At 39.8% G+C, this 26,413-nt stretch overlaps 3 protein-coding genes across 3 annotated transcripts; all 3 read right to left on the minus strand.

Annotated features, from left to right (window-relative positions):
- Positions 1-5,242: 5,242 nt before the first annotated feature.
- Positions 5,243-5,701, minus strand: LOC133056061 (keratin, high-sulfur matrix protein, B2C). The gene has a single exon (XM_061141144.1). It carries the CDS (start codon positions 5,699-5,701, stop codon positions 5,243-5,245), a length of 459 nt encoding a protein of 152 aa, XP_060997127.1.
- A 3,360-nt stretch (positions 5,702-9,061) lies between these two features.
- Positions 9,062-9,460, minus strand: LOC133056062 (keratin, high-sulfur matrix protein, IIIA3). Its single transcript, XM_061141145.1, has one exon. The coding sequence runs from the start codon at positions 9,458-9,460 to the stop codon at positions 9,062-9,064; it is 399 nt and encodes a 132-aa protein (XP_060997128.1).
- Positions 9,461-22,644: 13,184 nt separating this feature from the next.
- Positions 22,645-23,043, minus strand: LOC133056063 (keratin, high-sulfur matrix protein, IIIA3-like). The gene has a single exon (XM_061141146.1). It carries the CDS (start codon positions 23,041-23,043, stop codon positions 22,645-22,647), a length of 399 nt encoding a protein of 132 aa, XP_060997129.1.
- Between the last annotated feature and the right edge of the window lie 3,370 nt (positions 23,044-26,413).

Here is a 26,413-nt window from a genome sequence, read left to right on the forward strand (position 1 = left end):
TGGTTGTTTGTAATATTCTAACTGTAATAATTGTCATTATTATGATCTCACCAGATATTTAATTCATAGTGAAACTCAGCAGAATCTTTGATACTAAAAGTATTTTTCTTCCCTTGCAAAAAGTTTAGATGTTTGAAGAGCTGAAATGCAGGGCACTAGGGCAGTAGCATTGCATATCAGCCTTCCATTTCTGTACTTTTCTACTGTGGCACTATTTGCAACATCTCTCCCAGTGCAAAATTTAGCTCAATTTTCATGTTTCTGTCTTTAGTTATCCTTATAGAATTAAGAGTAAGATGTATTAGTCTGTGTTTTCTAGAGAAATAGAAGTGTTAAGATAGATATAAATATGTAGAAAGGGATTTATTAGGCAATTTTGGAAGCTGAGCAGTCTTATGATCTGCTGACTACAAGCTGAAGACCCAGGAAAGTCAGTATTATAATTTCAGTTCAAACTTGAAGGCCTGAGAACCAGGGGAGCCAATGGTGTAAGTTCCAGTTCAAGTCCAAAGCCTGCAGAGCCAGGGCACCATGCCCAAGGGCTGAAGAAGATGAATGTGTGCAAGCAAGAGAGAGCTCCCTTCTTGTTCTATTCAGGCCCTCAATGAACGGGACAGTGCCTACTGATATTGGTGATAGGCAATCTTTACTCAGTCCATCAATTCAAATGCCAGTCTCTTCAGAAATACCCCCCACAGACATACCCAGAAATGTTTTACCAGCTATTTAGGGATTCCTTAGCTGTCAAAGTTGCTACATAAGATTAAACATTGCAAGATATGACACTTAAATTTGAGAATTCTACTGTTCTGCTACAGAATGAAAACTAATTTGAACATTTCTTCACCCCCTCTAAATAAATCAAGAAAATAAAGTTTAATCAGAATCTTTCTTCCTACCACTTAAACCTATTTCTTCCTGATTAGTTTCCATAGAAATAGAATAAGAAGTTGTAAGCATTTGTGATGCTTCCCTGTGTAAATTTTCTATCCTGGGTACCCCTATCTGTAGTCTTCTTTGGGGAAAAAAATGCCAGATCCTTTATCATTAACACTTTTTTATTGCTGTGCTTATTCTCTTTGATTCTAATTACTTCACTGAAGCTATGGGGCCCAGACAATACCAGAGTCATAAATGTGTGTTTGCCTGTTATGCATAAAATATGTTTGTTATCCTTCAGTGTTTGCCTTTGTTCACAGAGATTAAAGTTTTGAGTTATTATTCTTTAAGATGTTAGGGTTCCAGTTTTCTAGTTAAAGTTTAAGGGGTTGTTTCCAATTTCTTAAACTCTATTTTACCATTTTTTAAATTCAGTTGCATCTACCTATCTTAGATTCCTCAGACATAAGACATGGTTAAAGTACCAACCAAATGAATAGTCAGTCCTGCCTGGGATTCTGTGTTTCTGGGCTCCCATTCCAGTGACCAAGACTAGATAACACATAAACTTCAAGGACCTCATCTTATCCCCAACTTGTGGCTCAGACAGTAAAGAATCTGCCTGCAATGTGGTAGATCTGGGTTCAACCATGGCATTGGGAAGATCCCCTGGAGAAGGGAATGGCTATCCAAGCCAGTATTCTTCCCTGGAGAATTCCAAGGACAGAGGGTCATGAAGGGCTGTAGTCTATGATGTTGCAAAGAGTAGGACAAGACTGAGTGACTAACACACACAAACAAGACCCTTCTCTTCTCTCCTCAGTGCCCACAAGCTCTTTTTTGTGCTTTGAAGCTGAGGTCCTTCTAAATGAAAGGTGCATCTAACCTAAATCTTACCAACCTGATGGGAGATAAGAGAGTGGTATTTGAGTGGGTAGAGTGATGACCACATTTTGGAGCTACGGTGTTTCAGTTTTTAGGTTGTGTCCCAATGAGGAACTTTGCCTACTCAGAGGAAGTAGATTCTTTCTTTACACAAAGAGCTATGTCTAAACAAGATGTGTATTCCTCATTGTGTCTTCCTCAAGGTGGTGCCTTTTTCTAATCCTTGAAATTTGTGCTAATGGAGACCCCATCCCTTTGATTAATTGAGGTGAAATTCACATAATATACAACGAACTGTTTTAAAGTGTACAATTGACTGGTATTCGGTGCATTCATAATGTTGTGTAACCACCACACCTCTCTCCAGTTTCAAAACTTCTTCATCCCCAAGAAGGACATGTAATAACCCTTAGGTAAACATTCCTAAAGGTTGGTGCTGGGGAAGACTCTTGAGAGTCCCTTGGACTACAAGGATATCAAACCAATCAATCCTAAAGGAAATCAACCCTGAATATTCATTGGAAGGACTGATGCTGAAGCTGAAGCTCCAGTACTTTGGCCGCCTGATGCAAAGAGCTGACTCATTAGAAAAGACCCTGATGCTGGGAAAGTTTGAGGGCAAGAGGAGAAGTGGGCAACAGAGGAGGAAATGTGGGATTGCATCACTGACTCAGTGGACATGAGTTTGAACAAACTCAGGGAGATAGTGAAGGACAGAGAAGCCTGGCCTGCTTCAGTTTATGGGTCACAAAGAGTCAGACATGACTTAGTGACTGACCAACAACAACAACAACAACAAATCATCCCCATTCTCCTCTTCCTCCTGTGATTGACTCACCACTTTGATTTTATGACCAAAGATTTCATCCTTTAGCACAGAAGTTCCATTAAGTGTCTTTTATTTCATCTTTGCTTTATTCTGGAACGCTCCTTGGAGGTTAAAATGAGGACAGTGAATACCAACTTCGTGTTCATATAAACCCAGCCCTTCAATGGATATTTATTTTCCGCTTCACAATACAGGAGGGAATTGTGTAGGTATTAAAAAAATACATCAGTTGTAATTCCCTTTCCTCACTTTCCAAAGAATATTTTGAGGAGTACTAGAATTAATTGCTAACAGGATGTTCAGAGTCAGTCAGTTTAGTCGCTCAGTTGTGTCCGACTCTTCTCGACCCTATGGATGGCAGCACACCAGGTTTTCCTGTCCATCATCAACTCCTGGAGCTTGCCTAAACTCATGTCTATCAAGTTGGAGATTCCATCCAACCATCTCATGCTCTATTGTCCCCTTCTTCTCCTGCCTTCAATCTTTTCCAGCATCAGGGTCTTTTCCAGTGAGTCAGTTCTTTGCATCAGGTGGCCCAAGTATTGGAGCTTTAGCTTCAATAGTTGGTAATAAATGACTCAAGTATTCTCTGGGAACCACTGAGTGATGGTTTAGAGATTCCTCTATTATAGGACATCTCAGTCCTTTTAATTTTCTAAGGTGCTGTATATACCTTCCATATGTTGATAACACATGCAACACTATTTGACCATTGAATATTTTTTCCCCTTTGGGCATCTGAAGGGACTCATTATTAATGTGTCACCTATTTAGGAAATGATCTAATATCCTATGCCTGTAAGGGACATTGCAAGAAATAAAACTCAATTATATCATTCTCCAGGTTAGAAACAGGGTCCCAGGCAAGCAAAGGGACTTGTTCAAGAACTCATGGATTGTGGGTTACAAAGTGGGGACTGGAGTTCAGGATGCCTTACACCTTATGATGTGCTGTGCTGTGCTAGGTCACTCAGTCATGTCCAACTCTTTGCAACCCCATGGACTGTAGCACACCAGGCTCCTCTGTCCATGGGGATTCTCCAGGTAAGAATACTGGAGTGGGTTGCCATTCTCTTTTCCAGGGGATCTTCCCAACCCAGGGATCAAACCCAGGTCTTCCACAGTGCAGGCAGATTCGTTATCATCTGAGCCATCCGGGAAGCTTAATAATACCGGAGTGGATAACCTGTCCCTTCTCCAGGGGATCTTCCTGACCCAGGAATCAGACCCAGGGGTCTTCTGCATTGCAAGCAGATTCTTTAGCAGCTGAGCTACCAGGGAAGCCCACACCTTATGCTAATAACTGTCTATCCAATTATGTATTACTTTTGTATCCTTGATGATTTAAAAAATTGTCCACAGAATCATATGTGAATGAACTGAATATATTTGGCGACACCTCAAGAAGCCAAATGACATAAAATTGGTATTCTGGGACACCTAAACCATTAATTTGCATGCTTGAGGACTTCAGGGAATAGTGTCTAAATACTGATGTATTCTTTTAATCATATATTTTGACTGCAGATAGACAAGGAAAACCACCTTTTTATATATATATATATATTTTTTTTTTTCCATTTATTTTTATTAGTTGGAGGCTAATTACTTTACAATATTGTAGTGGTTTTTGTCATACGTTGACATGAATCAGCCATGGATTTACATGTATTCCGCATCCAGATCCCCCCTCCCACCTCTCTCTCCACCCGATCCCTCTGGGTCTTCCCAGTGCACCAGGCCCGAGCACTTGTCTCATGCATCCAGCCTGGGCTGGTGATCTGTTTCACCCTAGATAATATACATGTTTTGATGCTGTTCTCTCGAAACATCCCACCCTCGCCTTCTCCCACAGAGTTCAAAATTCTGTTCTGTACATCTGTGTCTCTTTTTCTGTTTTGCATGTAGGGTTATCATTACCATCTTTCTAAATTCCATATATATGCGTTAGTATACTGTAATGGTCTTTATCTTTCTGGCTTACTTCACTCTGTATGATGGGCTCCAGTTTCATCCATCTCATTAGAACTGATTCAAATGAATTCTTTTTAATGGCTGAGTAATATTCCATTGTGTATATGTACCACAGCTTCCTTATCCATTCATCTGCTGATGGGCATCTAGGTTGCTTCCATGTCCTGGCAATTATAAACAGTGCTGCGATGAACATTGGGGTGCACGTGTCTCTTTCAGATCTGGGAAAACCACCTTTTAAAGGCCACTGCTAAAAGCACAATAATAAAGAAAAACTGCAGCACTATGCCACATTTATTGACATTTTGAAAAATCCCAGTACCCCAATATCAATAACAGATACCAAAGAAAAGAAAGCTCCAACAATGACTTCATCACTGAAGAATGAAAATTTTTATTAAATCCAAAAGCCGATGAGTTGTTGAAACATTTCAGAAGATATTTATAGCAAAGTATTACACATTTCTTTTCACACTGTAGGACTTCTATTGATATCCAGATTTATGAAATATTTTTGGTTTTTTATTATAAATCAATTTCCATGTTAGGGAAATTATGTAGCCCTTGTGGCATGAGGTGGGCTGGGTTATGGGTATTAGTGCTTAGAAGTTTGTTGGGACTCTACATTTGCTAATTTTGAAGTGCCATGGTCTTAGGATTTCTATCAGAAGGTTTTTAACAGATGGGTTGGCAGCAGGTGGGCTCGCAGATGGGCTCAGTGCAGGTGGGCTGGCAGCAGCAGGCTGGGCGGCAGCAGGACTGCCCACAGTAGGATGGGCGGCAGCAGGAGGCCTGGGCATAGTGCAGCTGGCAGCAGGATGGGGATGTGCAGCTCACCACACAGCAGGGAGGCAGGCTGGTGCCCTCCACGCGGCAGTCAGGGCGGCACCATCTGGTGCGGCTGCTCACAGCCCCACTGCTGCCCACCTGGCCATAGCCAACGCTGCCACCAATGCCATAGCTGGTCCCACAGCTACTGGTCTGGAGGCAGGTTGGCTGGCAGCAGCTGGTCTGGATGGAGGTTGGCTGGCAGCAGCTGGTCTGACTGCAGGTTGATTGGCAGCGGCTGGAGCCACAGGTCCCAGCAGTGGAACAGATGGGAAATCCACAGAAGCTGGTAGAACAGCAGGCCATGGTGTCAGGGGTTAGGCTGAGAGCTGGGATGCTTGGAGAAGTTTCTGAGTTAGGTCTGCTTGTTCCACTCAGGCCTTTTATAGACTTAGGCCACTTCCTGTTTTTGTGATGGACAGCATTTTTCTCTTATTACTCTTTTAAACAATCTTTTCCAGAGCCCTCTGATTGTTGAAACAATGAGTTATTTTAAATATACCTCCAAATTGGATTTTCCTTATTGCTCAGCTACTACTCACCAAATGTGTTTGTCTTTGGTAGAAATACTGATGTTTTGTTTTCACATAATGCTGTAATTTCTCTTCAAGTCTCAGCCTTTGTTTTGCACTTATGATCACATCACTGTCACTCATAAGACAATGTGACTATGGGATCATATTCTCCAAACCTTCAGTCTCCAGAATAAAATTATTAGCCATTGATTGTCCTTCATCTAGGCCTTCCTACTTTTTTTAGGTAATTGAAATTACAGTTTCTACAAGCAGTCAGATAGAAACTGATAAACTCCACATTCATAGGAATTCATAGATCTTTCCAGGATCTCTCCAATTTCTATGATTTCTCTTGAACTTCACACATTCAGACATGATGAAACACTTATCACTGAGGAGAGTATGAAATCTCCATCCTAATTTACTGTATTTTGTTATTAATATTAATAGCACAAATTTAAAAGAAGGACTAAAATTCATACCCAGTAATTAGGAAAAAAGTCACAAAAATTTTATGTGTAATTGACATTTCTCTCTGAAGGATAAGAATCACTTCTCTATGGATTATCTGAACAGTATTTATTTCTCAAAGGTGGGATTCATTTTCAATTTATGTCATTTTTTATGTAACTACAACTTGTTTCCTATGAAAGGATGATATTAGACCAAAGAACATGACAATTGAATTTATGAAAGAGAACCAATAAAAGAAGAAGCAGAAGCTAGGAAACATTTTTTTTGGATCACAGTCTTATAATGCAGATTAGAGTTGGACACTACTTAATGACTGAACAACAACAGTGAAGGTAATGGATGATCAAATGTCATTCAGTAGATACAAGTGAAAAGAGATTAAGATAAATTTCAGCAAAACATAGGTCAAAACAATTCTTGGTGGTTTCCAAATGTATGCAATTTTCCATCACAAGTTTGGAGTTATACAGGAGGAAATGAAAAAAGTGGTGGCCAAAAGCATACATTATTGCTACTTGTGGTAGGTTTGTTCTTGCCTTCCAACCCTGAGTAGAAGCACATAGTTAGCTTTTATGAGGTGGAGGTTTGGTTTGTACAGTGATAGAATTACAGTAAAGAGTGATTCATGGCAGTGTCAATAAAGATGTCCATGTCATGGTAACCATGACTGCAGGTATGAAGTTAAAGGACGGTTAGGGGAATCACTGAATGTTAGAGATCAAAAACTTAATATATCATTTTGTCCAACCATTTAATTTTATAGGTTTGGAAACTGACATCATTCTTTTTATAAATAGCACATGTTTATTGAATACTATTATGCCTGGGGCACTGAAGGATTATGTAGAAGGGAAGACCCAATCTGCTGCCTCATATCTTACTCTAGCGCACAAATTGGCATAGTACCAATAAGCCAGAGTTGAACATAGAAACAGGATGTTCCTATGGAGATGCAGACCAGAGAACAGACCTGTGGACCCAGTGGGCAAAGGAGAGGTTTGGATAGACAGAGAGAGTAGCATTGAAACGTATATATTACCATATGTAAAATAGATAGCCAGTGGGAATATGCTGTATGTCACAGGGAGCTCAAACTGGGTGCTCTGGGAGTGCCTAGAGAGGAGGGATGGGGTGGGAAGTGAGAAGGAGGTTAAAGAGGGGAGACATCCATGTACCTGTGGCTGATTCATGTTGATGTATGCCAGAAACCAACACAATATTGTAAAGAAATTATCCTCCAATTAAAAATAAATAAATTTGAAAAAAGATTGATGTGTGAAACAGAAAAAAAGAAGGGAACATTCAGCCTCAAAGTTCTAAATTGGAATATTGACATTGTGGTGTGAACCATTTCTAATTTCCTCTCAGCATCAGTTGATATTAGAATGCTGTGGAGTTTAGGGTTGACTGCACTTTGGAGAGGCTAGTAACTTGCTCCGTTCACACAGCCAGTACACAGCCAGAAGATCTGGGTATGAAACTTCTATTCCTCATTCCTAGGTCAGTTCATTTCATTTTACACTGTGTTGCTTTCCAGGATCAATTAAAGTTAGTAAAACTCACTGTCTTCTCTGTTTTCTTCTAACATTTCTGTGTGGTTTTAAACACACAGAAAATCAGTATAAATATTTAAAAATTGTTTTAAGTGTCTTCTGACCAAAAGAGTTTCCCATAGATCTGCAATTTCTAATTATTTTATTCTTAGTTGTTTCTTGTTTCTTACATTCAGATTGGTTAATTCTCCACCTGGGTTTCTATGTCTGCCATATTCTTTGTGTCTTTTTTATTCCATGGTAATATCTCAGTTAACACTGTGTATCATGTAGACCATGGCAATGGTCTATTGATTGCTTCTGAACAGTCATTATTATGTCTAGCCTTTGGCCCTTTGTTTTTATAAACATCTACCACAGAAATCATCCTTATGCCCAACTCCTGTCATGCCATTCCCCTGCCCTAAGGCTTTCAACAGTTCTTTGTGTTTGTTGAATAAATGGCATATTCCTTTGGCTAGTTCTAAAAGCACACCAGCTTTCCAAAATGATCTTCCATTATTACTCTACCTATAACCCACTCTAATCATCTCTGAACAACTTCTTTATACCTTTGTCAATACTGTTTCCATTATGGAAAATACCATCGTCCCTGAGATCTGGACTCCTAAATCTTAACTCATATGAAATGTTAGCTTCTTTTTCAGTCTTCCTTGTTCTCCCCAATTGATAGTAACTTCTCTGTTGACAGTGTGTTGTACATTTTCATATTCTAATTGTTGATTAATTACTGTGAGTTTGTTTCATCTCCTGGAAATTTCTTGAACAGGGTGACATTAACCTGACTTTAATACAGTCTATGGTTTGTAGACGGTAGGCTATCAGTCTATTTTTGTTAGGCTTACATTTAATACAAAAAAATAGAATGAATAAGTAAGACCAAAGTTGTGTTTGCTAGGCCAAAAAAGAGAAGTTTATTAGAAAACAAACATGCTGCAAGACTTAAGACCTAAGAAGGGAAGAAGGAAGTTGTTACTATTACTTGAGAATAGCCCAAGCCTCAATAGATGAGCCTGGATCTCCAGCTCCCAGCTGATGTGAGGTCTTAAGGGCTCAGGGCAGGAGGTTTGTTAGGTAGAGAAATGGGGGTAGAACTTTTTCAGACGGTCGGTTGCGTGCACCGCTCAGCAGCAGGGGGAGGTCCTGCAGGTGCGGCAGGTGGTGCGGCAGGGGGCGGGCCGGCAGCAGGTGGGCCGGCAGCACGGGGACCGCACAGAGATGGGCTGGCAGCTCGTGGTGGCCCAGCAGCAGGGGCGGCAGACCACGGCCTGGCAGGACGTGGGGCAGCAGGTGATGGGCCGGCAGCAGCCCTCCTGCAGGCCGCAGGGGTCGCAGCAGACTGGGCGGCGGCAGGGCTCGCAGATGGGGCGCGTGCAGCGGGGCACGCAGGTCACGGGCCGGCTCACGGTGGTCTGGCAGGACACGGGGCGGCAGCAGCAGGGGTCGCGGTAGAAACAGGGCTGGAGGCAGCCTCCGCCGCAGCTCAGGGAGGAGACGATGGGGCCGCAGCAGGAGCCGGTCATGGCGGTGTGTGGGGCTGAGTGGGGTTGAGGTGGTGAGAGGAGTTGAGTGTTCTCAGGTGTGAGTGTCTTCCTCCTTCTCTGGGCCCTTTATATACCCTGGTTAGGAGCTGATGACGACTTTTGTTTATTGTTTGCTCAATTAAATAGAAATTTGTTTTGACTAATGGTTGTATTTTTGGTGACATACTCATAATTCATTAAAGAACATCTGTTGCATTCCTAAATATGGATGTATTCATGCTGTTCATCATCAAAATCTAAATACTCTGGAACTTTGGAACAGCTCTTGATGCTTATTTTGAGTAGATGGCATCTGACAAATCCTGGGCAAAATGGTCCTGAAGGGGCTACAATTTTTAAAGACATTAAAGGTATAAGAGTGTCTGGAGCACTGCCTAGATTCTACCATTGACCCCCAAGAGATTCCCTGAAAAAGCCTGCATGTGAATCAGACAGGTGTTAGACAGTCTTCGGTGTGGATTCCTTGGGAAAACATTTGTGTTTCACTTGATATAGAGTTGGACTGCTGAGCACAGGAGAACTGATGCTTTTGAACTGTGGTGTTGGATGGCATTACCGAGTCAACAGACATGAGTTTGAGCAAGCTCCAGGAGATGGTGAAGGACAGGGAAACCTGGCATGCTGCAGTCCATGGGGTCACAGAGAATTGGACACAACTGAGTGACTGAACAGCATAGTGAAATGTACATGCCTTGAATAATACTGCAGCTCATATATTTGTATTGAAAAGGTGAAAGTTGATTTTCATACACTGAGTATTAGAATAAAACACCCAAGACTGACATCTACTTTTTTCTTTTTTCCAGCTCACTTAGAGGCAACTCTGATTTTTCTGGTTTTTCTTAATATTGGTTTTCCCTGAGGCGTGATATTTTTTATACTTGTCTTTCTTGTGTATGATATGGAAGAAAAAATAACTTTTTTCTTACTATACCTTGACATGGTTGCTACAACTATGAAGTAATAAGGCAGAGGTTTTTTTTCCTACATAAGAGATGTAGAAAACAAACTTATTTGCCAGGGGGAAGTGGAAGAGGAATAAATTAAAAGACTGGGATTGACATAAACATACCTATATAAAATATAGACAACTCTATATAAAATAGATAACTCTATATAAAATAGATAACTAATAAGGACCTACTGTATAGCACAGGGAATTCTTCTCAATACTTTGTAATGACCTATATGAAAAAAGAATCTAAAAAAGAGCGGATAGTGCTTGCTTTGGCAGTACCTATTCTAAAAAGCAAAGACTTCACTTTGTCGACCAAGGTCCATATAGTCAAAGCAATGATCTTTCCAGTAGTCATGTACAAATGTGAGAGCTGGACAATAAAGAAGGCAGAGCTCCAAAGAATTGATGCTTTCAAACTTTGGTGCTGGAGAAGACTCTTGAGAGTCCCTTGGAAAGCAAAGAGATCAAACCAGTCAGTCTTAAAGGTTATCAACCCTGAATACTCTTTGGAAAGACTGATGCTGAAGCTTCAATATTTTAGCTACCCAATGTGAACACCTGGCTCATTGGAAAAGACCCTGATGTTGGGAATGATTGAAGGCAGAAGGAGAAGAGGGTGACAGAAGATGAGATGGTTGGATGGTATAACCAATTCTATGGACATGAACCTCAGCAAACTCTGGGAGATGGTGAGGGACAGGAAAGCTTGGCTTGCTACAGTCCCTGGGGTCACAAAGAGTCAGACATGACTTGGTGACTGAACAAAAATATTCCATTGTATAATATGTACTACAGCTTCTTTATCCATCCACCTGTCAATGGACATCTAGGTTGCTTCCATGTCCTAGCTATTGTAAATAGTGCCTCAGTGAACACTGTGGTACATGTGTCTTTTTCAGATATGGTTTCCTCAGGGTATTTGCCCAGTAGTGAGATTGTTGGGTCATATGGTAGTTTTATTCCTACTTTTTAAAGGAATCTTCATACTGTCTTCTGTAGTGGCTGTATCAATTTACATTCCCACCAACGGTGTGAGAGGGTTCCCTTTTCTCCAAACCCTCTTCAGCATTTATGTTTGTAGATTTTTTGATGGTGGCCATTCTGACTGGTATGCACTCTCACCTCTTTTATTCAACATAGTTTTAGAAGTCCTAGCCATGGCAAACAGAGAGAAAAAAAAAAAAGAAATAAAAGAAATCCAAACTGGAAAAGAAGTAAAACTGTCGCTGTTTGTTGATGACATGATACTATACATAAAAAATCCTAAAGATGCCACCAGAAAACTACTAGAGCTAATCAAGCAGCTTGGTAAAGTTGCATGATACAAAATGAATACACAGAAATTTCTTCCATCCCCACACACTAACAATGAAAGATCAAAAGAGAAATTAAGGAAACAATCTCATTTACCATTGCAACTAAAAGAATAAAACCCTAGGAATTAACCTACCCCAGGAGGCAAAAGACCTGTACTCAGAAAACAATAAGAGACGGAGGAGCCTGGTAGGCTGCAGTCCATGGGGTCGCGAAGAGTCGGAAAAAAAAAAAAAAAAAGAAAACAATAAGACTCCAATGAATGAAAGTAAAGATGATACAAACAGGTGGAGAGATACACCATGTTCTTGGCTTGGAAGAAGTCATTGTGAAAATGACTGTACTACCCAAAGCAATCTACAAATTCATTACAATCCCTATCAAATTACCAAGGGCATTTTTCACAGAATTAGAATACCCCAAATAGGCAAAGCAATCTTGAGAAAGAAAAACAGAGGTGGAAGAACCAAGCTCCCTGACTTCAGACTATACTACGAACCTACAATCATCATGACAGTATGGTGCAATGGCACAAAAACAGAAATATGGATCAGTGAAACTGGATAGAAAGCCCAGAGATAAACCCACACATCTTGGTCACCTAATCTTTGACAAAGGAGGCAAGAATAAATAATAGAGAAATGCAGTGTCTTCAATAAGTAGTGGTGGGAAAACTGGACAGCTACATGTAAAATAAGGAAATTAGAACACTCCCTAACACTATATACAAAACTAAACTTAAAATGGATTAAAGTCCTAAAGGTAAGGCCAGACACTATGAAACTCTTAGAGGAAAACATAGGCAGAATACTGTTGGACATAAATCACAACAAAGACCTTTTTTGATTCATTTCCTTGAGTAATGGAAATAAAACCAAAAATAAACAAATGGGACATAGCGAAACTTAAAAGCTTTTGTGCAGTGAAGAAAATCATAAACAAGATGAGAAGACAGCCCTCAGAATGGGAGAAAACATTTGCAATGAAGCAACTGACAACAGATTAATCTCCAAAATACACAATACCAATATCGCTTACTATCAAAATCAAATCAGTATCAAAAAACAAACAATGCAATAAAAAAATGGGTGGAAGATCTAAATAGACATTTATCCAGAGAAGACATACAGATGGCCAGCAAACCCATGAAAAGATGCTCACCATCACACATTATTAGAGAAATGCAGATCAAAGCTACTGTGAGGAATCACAGTCAGAGTGGCCATCATCAAAAAGTTTACAAACAATAAATCCTGGAGAGAGTATGGAAAAAAGGGAGTCCTCTTACATTGTTGGTGGGAATATAAGCTGATACAGCCAATATAGAGAACAGTGTGAAGATTCCTTAAAAAACTAAAAATAGAACTACTGTATGACCCAGCAACCCCACTCCTGAAAGGATACCTGGAGAAAACTATAATTAAAAAAATACATGCATTCCAATGATTATTGCAGCACTATTTACAATAGGCAGGGCATTGAGGCAACATGAATGTCCATCAATAGAAGGATGGATAAAGAAGATGTGATACATGTGTACAATGGAACATTACTCAGTCCTAAAAAGGAATGAAATTGTGAAGTTTGCAGAGACATTGGCAACCTAGAGACTGTCATACAGAGTGAAGTAAGTCAGAAAGAGAAAAACAAACATTGTTTAATATTGCTTATATGTAGAATCTAGAAAAATGATACAGATGAACTTATTTGCAAAGCAGAAATAGAGACACATGTAGATAGTGGCCTTATGGATACAAGGGTGGGAAGTGGGTAGTGGGATGAATTGGAAAATTGGGATTGACATATATATATACTACTATATATAAAATAGATAACTAATAAAAACCTCCTGTATAGCACAGGGAACTCTGCTTAATGCTCTGTGATAACATATGGGAAGAAAATCCAATAAAGAGGGAATATATGTATACATATGGTTGATTCGCTTTGCTGTACAACAGAAATTAACACAACATTGTAAAGCAGCTGCACTCCAATAAAAATTATTTTTTTTTAAATTTTTATTATTATTATTTTTTTTTCCAGTGGGTTTTGTCATACATTGATATGAATCAGCCATGGATTTACATGTATTCCCAATCCCGATCCCCCCTCCCACCTCCCTCTCCACCCGATTCCTCTGGGTCTTCCCAGTGCACCAGGCCGGAGCACTTGTCTCGTGCATCCCACCTGGGCTGGTGATCTGTTTCACCATAGATAGTATACATGCTGTTCTTTTGAAATATCCCACCCTCACATTCTCCCACAAAGTTCAAAAGTCTGTTCTGTATTTCTGTGTCTCTTTTTCTGTTCTGCATATAGGGTTATCGTTATCACCTTTCTAAATTCCATATACATGTGTCAGTATGCTGTAATGTTCTTTATCTTTCTGGCTTACTTCACTCTGTATAATGGGCTCCAGCTTCATCCATCTCATTAGGACTGGTTCAAATGAATTCTTTTTCATGGCTGAGTAATACAATGGAAAAAAGACAACCTCTTTAACAAGTGGTGCTGGGAAAACTGGTCAACCACTTGTAAAAGAATGAAACTATAACACTTTCTAACACCATACACAATAAAAATTAATTTAAAAGAAGAGTTTTTTTTTCAATAAACATTGTACGCATATTGATACACTGTTCAGAGGTGGTGGGTTGGGAGACTATGCAGCTGTTCTGTGATGGCACAGTCTGAAATGTGATTAATGGGCATGCTTCTTCAGGAATCATTGCCATGGGCAGTTGAGGAATTGCATGGGGGAAACATTCTCATTATTTTTCAGCTTTACTCCTCCTATGAGTCACCAGACAAGGTATTGGATCACTTTAGTATCATTTCCATCATTCAAAAGAAAGTGACTCAGGCCTCAAGAGCTAAGGCTCCCAAAATGGAATTTCAAACATAATTTCAAAACTTTAAAAGGAATGTAAATTGACTGAACATACAGTCACAGTTGGGAGAAAATCAAGCACAATCTCATCGAAGTAGATCCTCAACTCTCTTGCTTACGTTTGGTTGTCCATGTACACTCAGGATTTCTTCAAAGCCATAACCAGAGTCTAGAAAGAAACTTGTTATTCTGCTCTTTTTTCCCTTCCTCCCACTCCAACTTTACTGAGATACTAAAAAAGGATGTCCTTTTCATCATAGGGGACTGGAATGCAATAGTAGGAGGTCAAGAGATACCTGGAGTAACAGGCAACTTTGGCCTTGGAGCACAAAATGAAGCAGGGCAAAGACTAACGGAGTTTTGCTGAGAGAACGCACTGGTCATAGCAAACACCCTCTTCCAACAACACAAGAGATGGCTCTATCCATGGACATCACCAGATAATCAATACCAAAATCAGATTAACTATATTCTTTGCAGCTGAAGATGGAGAAGCTCTATACAGTCAGCAAAAACAAGACTGGGAGCTGACTGTGGCTCAGATCATTAACTCCTTATTGCAAAATTCAGACTGAAATTAAAGAAAGTAGGGGAAACCGCTAGACCATTCAGGTATGACCTAAATCAAATCCCTTACGAATATACAGTGGAAGTGACAAATAGATTCAAGGGATTAGATCTGATAGACAGAGTGCCTGAAGAACTCTGGATGGAGGTTCATAACATTGTACAGGAGGCTGTGATCAAAAGCATCCCCAGGAAAAAGAAATCAGTAGTTCAATTCAGTCAGTCATGTCCGGTTCTTTGCAACCCCATGGACAGCAGCACACCAGGCTTCCTTGTCTATCACCAACTCCTGAGCTTGCTCAAACTCATGTCCATCAAGTTGGTGATTCCATCCAACCATCTCACCCTCTGTCATCCCCATCTCCTCCTGCCTTCAATCTTTCCCAACATCAGGATCTTTTCCAAAGAGTTGGTTCTTCACATCAGGTAGCCAAAGTATTGGAGCTTCAGCTTCAACATCAGTCCTTCCAATGAATATTCAGGATTGATTTTCTTTAGGATTGAGTGGTTTGATATCCCTGCAGTCCAAGGAACTCTCAAGAGCCTTCCCCAATACCACAGTTCAAAAGCATCAATTCTTTGGCACTCAGCATTTTTTATGGTCCAACTCGCACATCCAGACATGACTACTGGAAAAACCATAGCTTTGATTAGACAGACCTTTATTGGCAAAGTAAAGTCTCTGCATTTTAATATGCTGTCTGGGTTTGTCGTAGCTTTTCTTCCAAGGAGCAAGCATCTTTTAATTTCATGGCTGCAGTCACCATCAGCAGTGATTTTGGTGCCCATGAAAATAAAGCCTGTCACTGTTTCCATTGTTTCCCTATCTACTGCCATAAGCAAAATGGTTGTTGGAGGAGGCCTTACAAATAGATGAGAAGTGAAAGGCAAAGGAGAAAAAGAAAAAATATATCCAACTGAATACAGAGTTCCAAAGAAGAGCAAGGAGAGATAAGAAAGCCAAGAAAGACTTCCTAAGTGATCAATGCAAAGAAACAGAAGAAAACAATAGAGTGGGAAAGACTAGAGATCTCTTCAAGAAAATTAGAGATACCAAGGGAACATTTCATGCAAAGATGGGCATAATAATGGACAGAAACAGAAGCAGAAGATATTAAAAAGAGGTGACAAGAATACACAGAAGGACTATACAAAAAAGATCTTAATGACCCAGATAACCATGATGGTGTAAACACTCACCTAGAGCCAGACATCCTGGAATGTGAAGTCAAGTGGGCCTTAGGAAGCATCACTATGAACAAAGCTAGAGGAGGTGGTAGAATTTCAGCTGAGTTATTTCAAGTCCCAAAAGTGCTGCACTCAATATGTCTGCAAATTTGGAAAACTCAGCAGTGTTCACAGGACTGGAAAAGTTCAGTTTTCATTTCAATCCCAAAGAAGGGCAATGCCAAAGAACATTCAAATTACAGCAGAATTGCACTCATCTCACATGCTAGCAAAGTAATGCTGAAAATCCTCCAAGCTATGCTTCAATAGTAGATGAACTGAGATCTTCCAGATGTTCAAGCTGGATTAAGAAAAGGCTTAGGAACTGGAGATCAAATTGTCGACATCCATTGGATCATAGAAAAAACAAGAGAACTCCAGAAAAACATTTACTTCTGCTTCATTGACTGTCTAGGTTTGACTTTGACTGTGTGGATCACCACAAACTGTGGAAAATTCTTAAAGAGATGGGAATACCAGACCTTCTACCTGACTCCTGAGAAATCTTTATGCAGGTCAAAAACCTAGAGGGGTGGGATGGGTAGGGAGATGGGAGGGAGTTTCAAAAAAGGGAGGGGTATATGTATCCCTATGGCTAATTCATGTTGAGGTTTGACAGAAAACAGCAAAATTCTGTAAAGCAATTACCCATCAAAAAGAGAAAAAGAATCAGAACCAGGCATGGAACAATGGACTGGTTCAAAATTGGAAAAGATGTACATCAACACAATATATTGTCACCCTGCCTATTTAACTTATATGCAGAGTACATTGTGCAAAATGTTGGACTGGATGAAGCACAAGCTGGAATCAAGATTGCTGGGAGAAATATCAATAACCTCAGATATGCAGATGAGACCGCCCTTATGGAAGAAAGCAAAGAGGAATTAAAGAACCTCTTGATGAAAGTAAAAGAGGAGTGAAAAACCTGGCTTAAAACTCAACATTCAATAAACAAAGATAACAGCATCGGGTCCCATCAATTCATGGTAAATAGATGGGGAAACAATGAAAAAGTGTGAAACTTCATTTTCTTGGGCTCTAAAATCACTGCAGGCGGTGACTGCAGCCATGAAATTAAAAGACACTTGCTTCTTGGAAGAAAAGCTATGATCAACCTAGAGAGCAGAAACATTACTTTGCCGACAAAGGTCCATCTAGTCAAAGCCATGGTTTTTCCAGTAGTCATGTATGGACCATAAAGAAAGCTGAGCACCGAAGAATTGATGCTTTTGAACTGTGGTGTTGGAGAAGACTCTTGAGAGTCCTTTGGACTGCAGGGAGATCAAACCACTCAATCCTAAAGGAAATCAGTTCTGAATATTCATTGGAAGGACTGTTGCTGAAGCTGAAGCTCCAATACTTTGGCTACCTGATGCGAAGAACCAACTCTTTGGAAAAGACCCTGATGCTGGGAAAGATTGAAGGCAGGAGGAGATGGGGATGACAGAGGGTGAGATGGTTGGATGGAATCACCAACTTGATGGACATGAGTTTCAGTAAGCTCTGGGAGTTGGTGATGGACAGGGAAGCCTGGTGTGCTACAGTCCATGGGGTCACAAAGAGTCAGACATGACTGAGCGACAGAACTTAACTGACATATAGCTATATAATTTTAAGGTGCATGTTGTGATGATTTGATATATGTCTATATTGCAAAATGTTTACCACAGTAAGGCTAGTTAACACATTCTTTCCCTTACCTAATTGTCATTTTGTTGTTGTTGTTATGATGAGGGTATCAAAGCTCTACTCTCAGAGTACCTTTCAAGTATACAGTATACAGTTGACTCTTGAACAACACAGGTTTGGACTGCATGTGTCTACTTATGTGGAAATCTTTTTCATTCATAAATGCTACAGTGCCACATGACCTGTGGTTGGTTTCATCATGGATATGGAGGAACTGCAAGTACAGAGGGACCATAGATATGAAGTCTCGGATATGGAGGGCAGAATATAAGTTGTACTTGGATTTTGACTGTGCAGAGTGTCAGTGCCCCTAACCTCAGAGTAGTTCAATCATCAGTCATAGTATTGTTAACTATAGACACCATGCTGTACATTAATTAGATCCTTGGAATTTATTCATCTCATAACTGAAAGTTTGTGCCTTTTGACCCAAATCTCCTCATTTCTCCTACCCCTCAGCCCTTGGTAATTACTTTTCTACTCTATGTTTCTTTGAGTTTGATGGTTTTAATTCCATGTATAAGTGAAATCATTACAATATATGCTTTTCTCATGTCTAACTTATTTCATTCAGCATTATGCCTTCAAGTTTCACCCCTGTTATCACAAAAGGCAGGATTTCCTTCTTTTTGTGGCTATATTATATATATACATATATAATTTAGCCAAATTAATGACTAATTTTATTTAGTCATTCATCTGTTGGTCTTAGCTATTGTAAATTACTGTCTTGAACATGAGAATGTGGAAATCTCTTTGAGATAGTGATTTCATTTTCTTTGGATGTATACCAAGAAGTGGAATTGCTGGATCATAGAGTAGTTCTATTTTCAGTTTTTTGAAGAACCTCCATACTGTTTTCCATAGTAGCTGTAGCAATTTATACCCCCCGCCCCCACCAATAACAGGGTACCAAGGTTCTCTTTTCTCCACATCAGCACACTAGCATTTATTATCTCTTGTCTTTTTGATAATATCCATTCTAACAGGTGTGAGGTGATATCACATTGTGGTTTTGATTTGCATTTCCCTGGTGATTAGCAATGTTGAACATCTTTTCAACATGTACTTGTTGACCGTCTATGTGCCTTCTTTGAAAAAGTGTTTACAAACCCTCTGCTTATTTTTTAAGTGAATTGGTTTTCTGCTGTCTTTTGTTTGTTTTGGTTTGTTGCTTTTTAGTTGTAGGGGCTCCTTGTGTTTTGTGGATATTAACTGCTTATCAGATACACAGTTTGCAAATAGTTTCTCCCATTTGGTAGGTTGCTTTTTCATTTGTAGATTGTTTCTTTTGCTCCATAGAAACTTTTTAGTTTGATGTAGTCCCATCTGCTAATTTTTGCTTTTATTGCCTGTGCTTTATTATTCTCAAGGCACATTGTCTAAAAATCAATTTTCCTGTTGCTGGGGGTGAGATGTCTTCATAATGATCATATTTTGGGCAAGGAGAACCTCTTCAGAGGACAATCTCAGGTAAGAAGGACTCATTTCTCTACTCTAAACACTTGTGATCCAAAACTGTTCTAAGATGACTTTTTTCTTCCTTTTATAAAGATATACAAAGAATGAGAGGCCATGAGCCCTTCAGTAAGTAATTCCAGTGTTTTCAGTTGAGGATACTCATCCTACCCCACACCCAAGTTTCATTTCCTGGCAGAGAAAATATAGGTCATGTGTGAATAATTCATGCCACTGAGCTCTGTGATTTGACACTGGTGGCAAGTTATGTGCTATTTTCTGATGCCACTTATTCTAAAACCAGACAACACTCATTGAAAACTTTGCAACTTACTGACTATGTGTCTTTGGGCCATATGGGATAATAATAGATGTGTGATCAAGGTTATTTTGAAGGTTAAATGAGCTAATAATTTTTTCAAGCACTAAGAACAGTGCCTGGCACTTAGTGTCTTATGTTTGTTGAGTTAATAAATATATTTTAATAGGTATTGTTTCAGTGGTGCTGTATAAGCTCTACATTTTGAATTTAGAACAAAGTTGAATGGTGTTTGATATGGTAAGTAGCCAGTTCTCTGCTCCGTCACCAGAAAATACATATTAAATAGGATTATTCAGTGGGGGATTTCATTAATCATGTAAAATAAAAATATCTTGAAGGATGATATTAGAATTCCCTCTATTTGAGCACAAATCTCTGTAAGGGGGAGTCAGGCTACTGTAGAACTAACGAGAAGAACATGTGTGAGAACTGTGGATACTGACACCAACCCTACTGGGAGTCCCACAGCCCATGCAACAGAGGGAGGTCTTAAAAACAACCATAAAAGAAAAGGCTTAAAATTTAGGCAGGTTCTTAGTGATGATGGATAATATATTTTGCATAATGAATGCTAGGGCTTTATTTAACAGTATCATCCAACAACCACATTATGAGCAAATTTTAACATGAAAATACTGTCTTGTGTTCTTAGTTCTCAGTTGCTATACAAAAGGAGAAAAGCAATTGCACGTGTAATTGGAAACAGCCAGCAATTTTTAACAATAAAAATTGTTAAAAACAATAAAATTGGTACATATTGAAAGTACACCTTACTTTAGGCCATTGAGATGATCCTAAAAAGTTAAAATATGATTTTGATGTTTAATAATTTGATCACATTTTAAAGACCTCAGAGAAGTCCATTATTTACAACATAATGGCATACTCTTCTATATATAATAAAAGACTTCTTTAGGAGTACAAACAGATGCTCTCTAACTTATCTGCTTTAAATTCATTTAGACTTTGGATAAATATGTTTTTAAAAAGCATAGCATAATCATAAGAAAGTTTTAAATAATTTCCCCCAGAATAGATATGAGTTTTAATAGTCCATTTCATTAAAAATAAAATGTGTGTTCATTTTTAAAAATAATTAAGAAACATATGAAGAAGAAAATATTTTTCCCAGTGACTGTTAGATTTTTGTTGCATAATGTTCCAGGTATATTTTTAGGTATAAAAACACACAGACACAGACATACAGAACATACTTTTTCTTCATAAGATAATTTAATATTTTACAGCTTACTTATTTTTTACTTAAAAGTGACAGGACAATTGTATGGGGTTTCCTAATAGGTTTACAGTCTTCAACTATTTTCAACTATTTTTGGTAATGCTGATATTACGTATTATTTGACTTTTTTCTTATTTATATCTCATCTCCCTAAGTAGATTATAACCTCTTTGAAGCAGGAACTCTGTTTTATTCCTTTATCTTCCCTCAGGGCAAATCAACTCAGTGCCCTATTCATAGTAGATATTCAATAAATACGTGTGGATAGGCAGTGATTTATTTGCTTGGAAGATGCCATAAATGGCCAATTCTTGAGCATCGAGACAAGCAGCTCTCAAGAGCCAGTGTGGATTTAATATCCACACTAGTTGACATTGTGAATAACAGTCTAAATAACAATCAGACCTGTAATATATAGAAGGGAGTATATTACATGAAGAAGCAATCATACTTGGTCACAAAATACAGAACAGTTCCCCTGGGCAGAGGAACGTGTCTGTGATCATACTAAGGTGAAATGTTTGGCTTAAAAGCCTAATATCAGGGGCCGTGCATTCTCTTGGGTCTTTTCTGAACATCAGTGGTTATAAATACATTAAGAAACATAGGGAGCTTCCCTGGTGGTCCAGAGGTTCAGAATCTGCCTTGCAATGCAGGGAACATAGGTTCAATCTCTGGCAGGGAACTAAGATCCATGTACAGCGGAGCATCTAAGCCTGTGTGCCCCAACTACTGAGCCCTCACGTTACAGCTAGAGAGTCTGTGGGCCACAAAGAAAGATCCTGCATGCGGCAACTAAGACCCATGCAGCCAAATAAATAAATGTTAAAAAAGAAAGAAACTTATTTGATCTTTTATTATTCATTGCTCTTTAAATTCAGAGATAGACAATTGGCCAGATGCCTCTTACTATGCTGAGCTAATAGGTGTCATTTCCCTGAATGAATACTCAGACTGGGAAGGTAAGTGGTAACCCGATGCAGACTCCTTACTGGTCACTGCTGAAGACATTTCTCAGGTGTTTAGTACCTGTCCGAACTGTGGGCATTTGTGACTTGGAGACGTAGCTGTTTCTGTCTTCCGTAGTCAGCTACTGTGTCCTATAAATGCCATTTACAACGATCATGAGGAAACTACCCAGATTTTGTTTATTTTAGAGAACAACTTAAGAAGATTATTTCCTATCTTGCTTTGGATATCTCTGGAAAATAGAGACAGAATCTAATGAAAGGAAATATCACAGAGACCATGATTTCTATGCAGAAAGTGTGAAGTTTATTAGAAAACCAACAACACGATATAGGAGTGAGCAGGGGTCATGGGAGGACAGGATATTTTCCATCAGTAATTAGTTTGAAAAGGGTGCCGCCAGAGTTTGAAGAGAGGAGGAATGGGTTTCTCAAGAAAACAGGTGGTTCTGCTGTGAAGCTGTGGGACAGCAGGATAGACCCCGCCATCTACTTAAGGATGATGCGCGCCTAGGAAGCACCGCTCAGCAGCAGGGGGAGGTCCTGCAGGTGCGGCAGGTGGTGCGGCAGGGGGCGGGCCGGCAGCAGGTGGGCCGGCAGCACGGGGACCGCACAGAGATGGGCTGGCAGCTCGTGGTGGCCCAGCAGCAGGGGCGGCAGACCACGGCCTGGCAGGACGTGGGGCAGCAGGTGATGGGCCGGCAGCAGCCCTCCTGCAGGCCGCAGGGGTCGCAGCAGACTGGGCGGCGGCAGGGCTCGCAGATGGGGCGCGTGCAGCGGGGCACGCAGGTCACGGGCCGGCTCACGGTGGTCTGGCAGGACACGGGGCGGCAGCAGCAGGGGTCGCGGTAGAAACAGGGCTGGCGGCAGCCTCCGCCGCAGCTCAGGGAGGAGACGATGGGGCCGCAGCAGGAGCCGGTCATGGCGGTGTGTGGGGCTGAGTGGGGTTGAGGTGGTGAGAGGAGTTGAGTGTTCTCAGGTGTGAGTGTCTTTCCCCTGCTCGGGGCCCTTTATATACCCAGGCCAGGAGCTGATGATCCGGACGACACATCGTCATTTCCTTGTATTTGTTTATTCCTTTTGAAATGGCCCTGGCAAGTTTAGTTAAGTTCCCTAGACATTTTTTTCGGATGCTCAAGTACTCATAAAAGACTGTTTTCCTTACTTAATGAAGACTCATTATATTTTTCTATTTACGGTTCAAATATGAATTTAATGGCCCTGACTTCAAAGTGTCCAATTATCTTCATAATTCAGTGATGCTTTTGCCAGTTGATGTTTTGATAACATAAGACTGGTTGTCATGCTCTTACTAATAGTGGAAGTGAATTCCCCAACTTATGAGTATCCTTTAATACTGTTAAGCTTCCTGGGCAAAGCAAGTTCAGGAAAATACTATAGAGATATTTTAAAAGTCACAGTTTGTCAGTAGAAGAAGAAATTTTCTGTCTACTTTTTGGAGCTACAGGAATGCATCTTAGTAAAATTCTATCATCAGTAGTTCCCCCCCCCCATTTTTTTTAGTGCTAAAATACACATAACATAAAATTTAATGTTTTAATCATTTTTGTGTGTACAGTTCAGTGGCATTAAGTACATCCACATTTGTTGTGCCACCATCAGCACTATTCATCACCAGAACTCTTTCATCTTGCAAAACTGAAATCCTGTACCCATTAAATAATGACTCCCCATGACCCTCTCTCCCCAGCTCCTGGAAATCTTCAATGTAACTTTTAAAAAATCTCCCCTTCCCCCCCCCATCCCATAAATATTATTTCCAACACAAATACTGGTCCTAGCTAAAGGACCTTAGTCAAGTCAATTATCTGGTATCTGATGTGTAAAATGTGGAATATAAACCCAGCTTCTGGAAAGCACCATTCTACTGTTACTATGTGTTTAGCTGTTTTTGGTCTTAGGTACATGTTTATTAATTTGCGTTAGTTATATCTCTCCAAATCATGGTGAATTTTGTGTAATTTTTGTGATAGCCAGAATCATTGAGTTCTAACCACATTCTAAGCATTATGCTAAAAGAAATAAATGGATTAATTTATTCTTCAAAAAATCTTATGATACTAGAGACCAAACGTATGGTTTTCAAAGGGGATAGCAGGTGCTGGGCTGTACTGTGCTAAATTGCTTCAGCTGTGTCTGACTTTTTGCGACCCTATGATGGGCTCTTCTGTCCATGGGATTTCCCAGGCAAGAATACTGGAGTAGGTTACCATGCCCTCCTTGGAGATCTTCCCGGACCCAGGGATTGAACCTGCTGCCTCTCTTATGTCCCCTGCATTGGCAGGCGGGTTCTTTACCATTAGCGCCATCTGGGGAAGCCTGGATAGCAGGCAGAGGACAAATTAGGAGTTTGGGATTGACATATACACAATACTCTATATAAAATAGGTAAATAGCAGCGACCTACTATATAGCACAGGGAACTATGCTTAATATCTTGTAATAACTTATAAAGGAAAATAATCTGAAAAAGAATATATATACATATATATATATGTAAATGTATAATTGGACTGCTTTGCTGTACACTTGAAAATGATACAACATTGTGAATTAACTATACTTCAATAAAAAGAAATCCTGTGAGGTAGTTATTGTTATATCTCTTATTTTACGCATAAAGCCAGATAAGTGACTTGCCTAAGGTCATCTGCTAGTGTTGGAGCCAGTAGTTATTCCAATAGTTATTAGTTATTCCAATCTATGGCAACATTGTAAGCCTAAGGAGTTCAAGAATGAAACTGTTAAAACCTCACTCCCTGTCAATAAGGAATGTCTGCTTTATTTAGGAATTTCAATGACACATTATTTTAAAAATTGTTGTTGTGTGTGAAATGGCTAATTTTGAGAGTCATCTGGAAGAACTCTACATCTTAATTAGTATCCTCAGGAATCTGAGGAATTATCTCCCACAGAGCCTTCTTAGAATTCCAAAACACACTCTAAGGAAAAAGTATTAAAGTTGGACATAGTTGAGTGGTCCTGAGGCACTACAAACAGAACCACCATCTAGATGAAGGCTGCAGCCTGCCAGCACGATGAATCCCCCCAGGTATAGGTCCCACAGCCCGAGGTGGTCTCAAGCCTGCCCTGCCTTCACCCCACCGTCTGTTGCTTCAGTGTCCCCCATGTACTAGGCTTCCTTCTGCTTACAGGCCCCTTGTGATTTTCAATTATTTCAAATTGTCAGGGTCTGCAGGAAAATCATGTCACTCAGCAGTTTTTTTTTTTTTTTTCCTCTCTGCCTCTGGATTTGCTTGGTTCGGACCTGTGCTTTACATCCAAGTCTGTTCTAGATCTGTGGCTGAAGGCTGCAATTTAAGCCTTCTTTTCAAGTATTCTGCCCACACAATCCCTTGCAGGCTTATCCAGACCTGCACCAGCCACTGTGGCTGACCAGGGTATGGTGTATGGTGCAACAAACATGATCCAATAGTAATGATGAGCTTGGGATCAAACAGAACATTCTACATCTGAGAAAACACGACAAGATGAGCAAGTCTCTAGAAGGTTGAGGAGGAAAATTCTGAGAAAAGGAAAACAAAGTGTAGTGAGAGAATTGAAGAAAATAATTTTAAAAATTATTAATAAAAAACAAAGATCAAGAATATAAAGATAGAAATTGGACTTTTGAACTGTCAACCAGTAAACTGTCAAATACTTTGGCCACATGATGTGAACAGCTGACTCATTGGAAAAGACCCTGATGCTAGGGAAAGATTGGAGGCAAAAGAAGAAGAGGGAGAAGAGGGTGGCAGATGATGAGACAGTTAAGTAGCATCACCAACTCAATGGACATGAATTTGAGCAAACTCTGGGAGCTAGTGAAGGACAGGGAAGTCTAGTGTGCTGTAGTCCACGGGGTCACAAAGAGTCAGACACGACTTTGCGACTGAACAACAACAAAAGTGTCAAACTTAATTAAGAGGAAATTCCATTGTATATACCAACAATGTAAAGGTTTTAAAAATAATGAGCTACTTCTTGAGAAAACTTTATTCCAGGAAGGAACTTTATTAAGGAAGTTGTGGTACAGATACACTATGGAATATTACTCAGCCATTAAAAAGAATTCATTTGAATCAGTTCTAATGAGATGGATGAAACAGGAGCCCATTACACAGAGTGAAGTAAGCCAGAAAGATAAAGACCAATACAGTATACTAACGCATATATATGGAATTTAAAAAGATGGTAACAATAACCCTATATGCAAAACAGAAAAAGAGACACAGATGTACAGAACAGACTTTTAGACTCTGTGGGAGAAGG

This window comes from Dama dama, chromosome 5, assembly GCF_033118175.1.
Source record: "Dama dama isolate Ldn47 chromosome 5, ASM3311817v1, whole genome shotgun sequence".
Taxonomy (NCBI): Eukaryota; Metazoa; Chordata; class Mammalia; order Artiodactyla; family Cervidae; genus Dama; species Dama dama.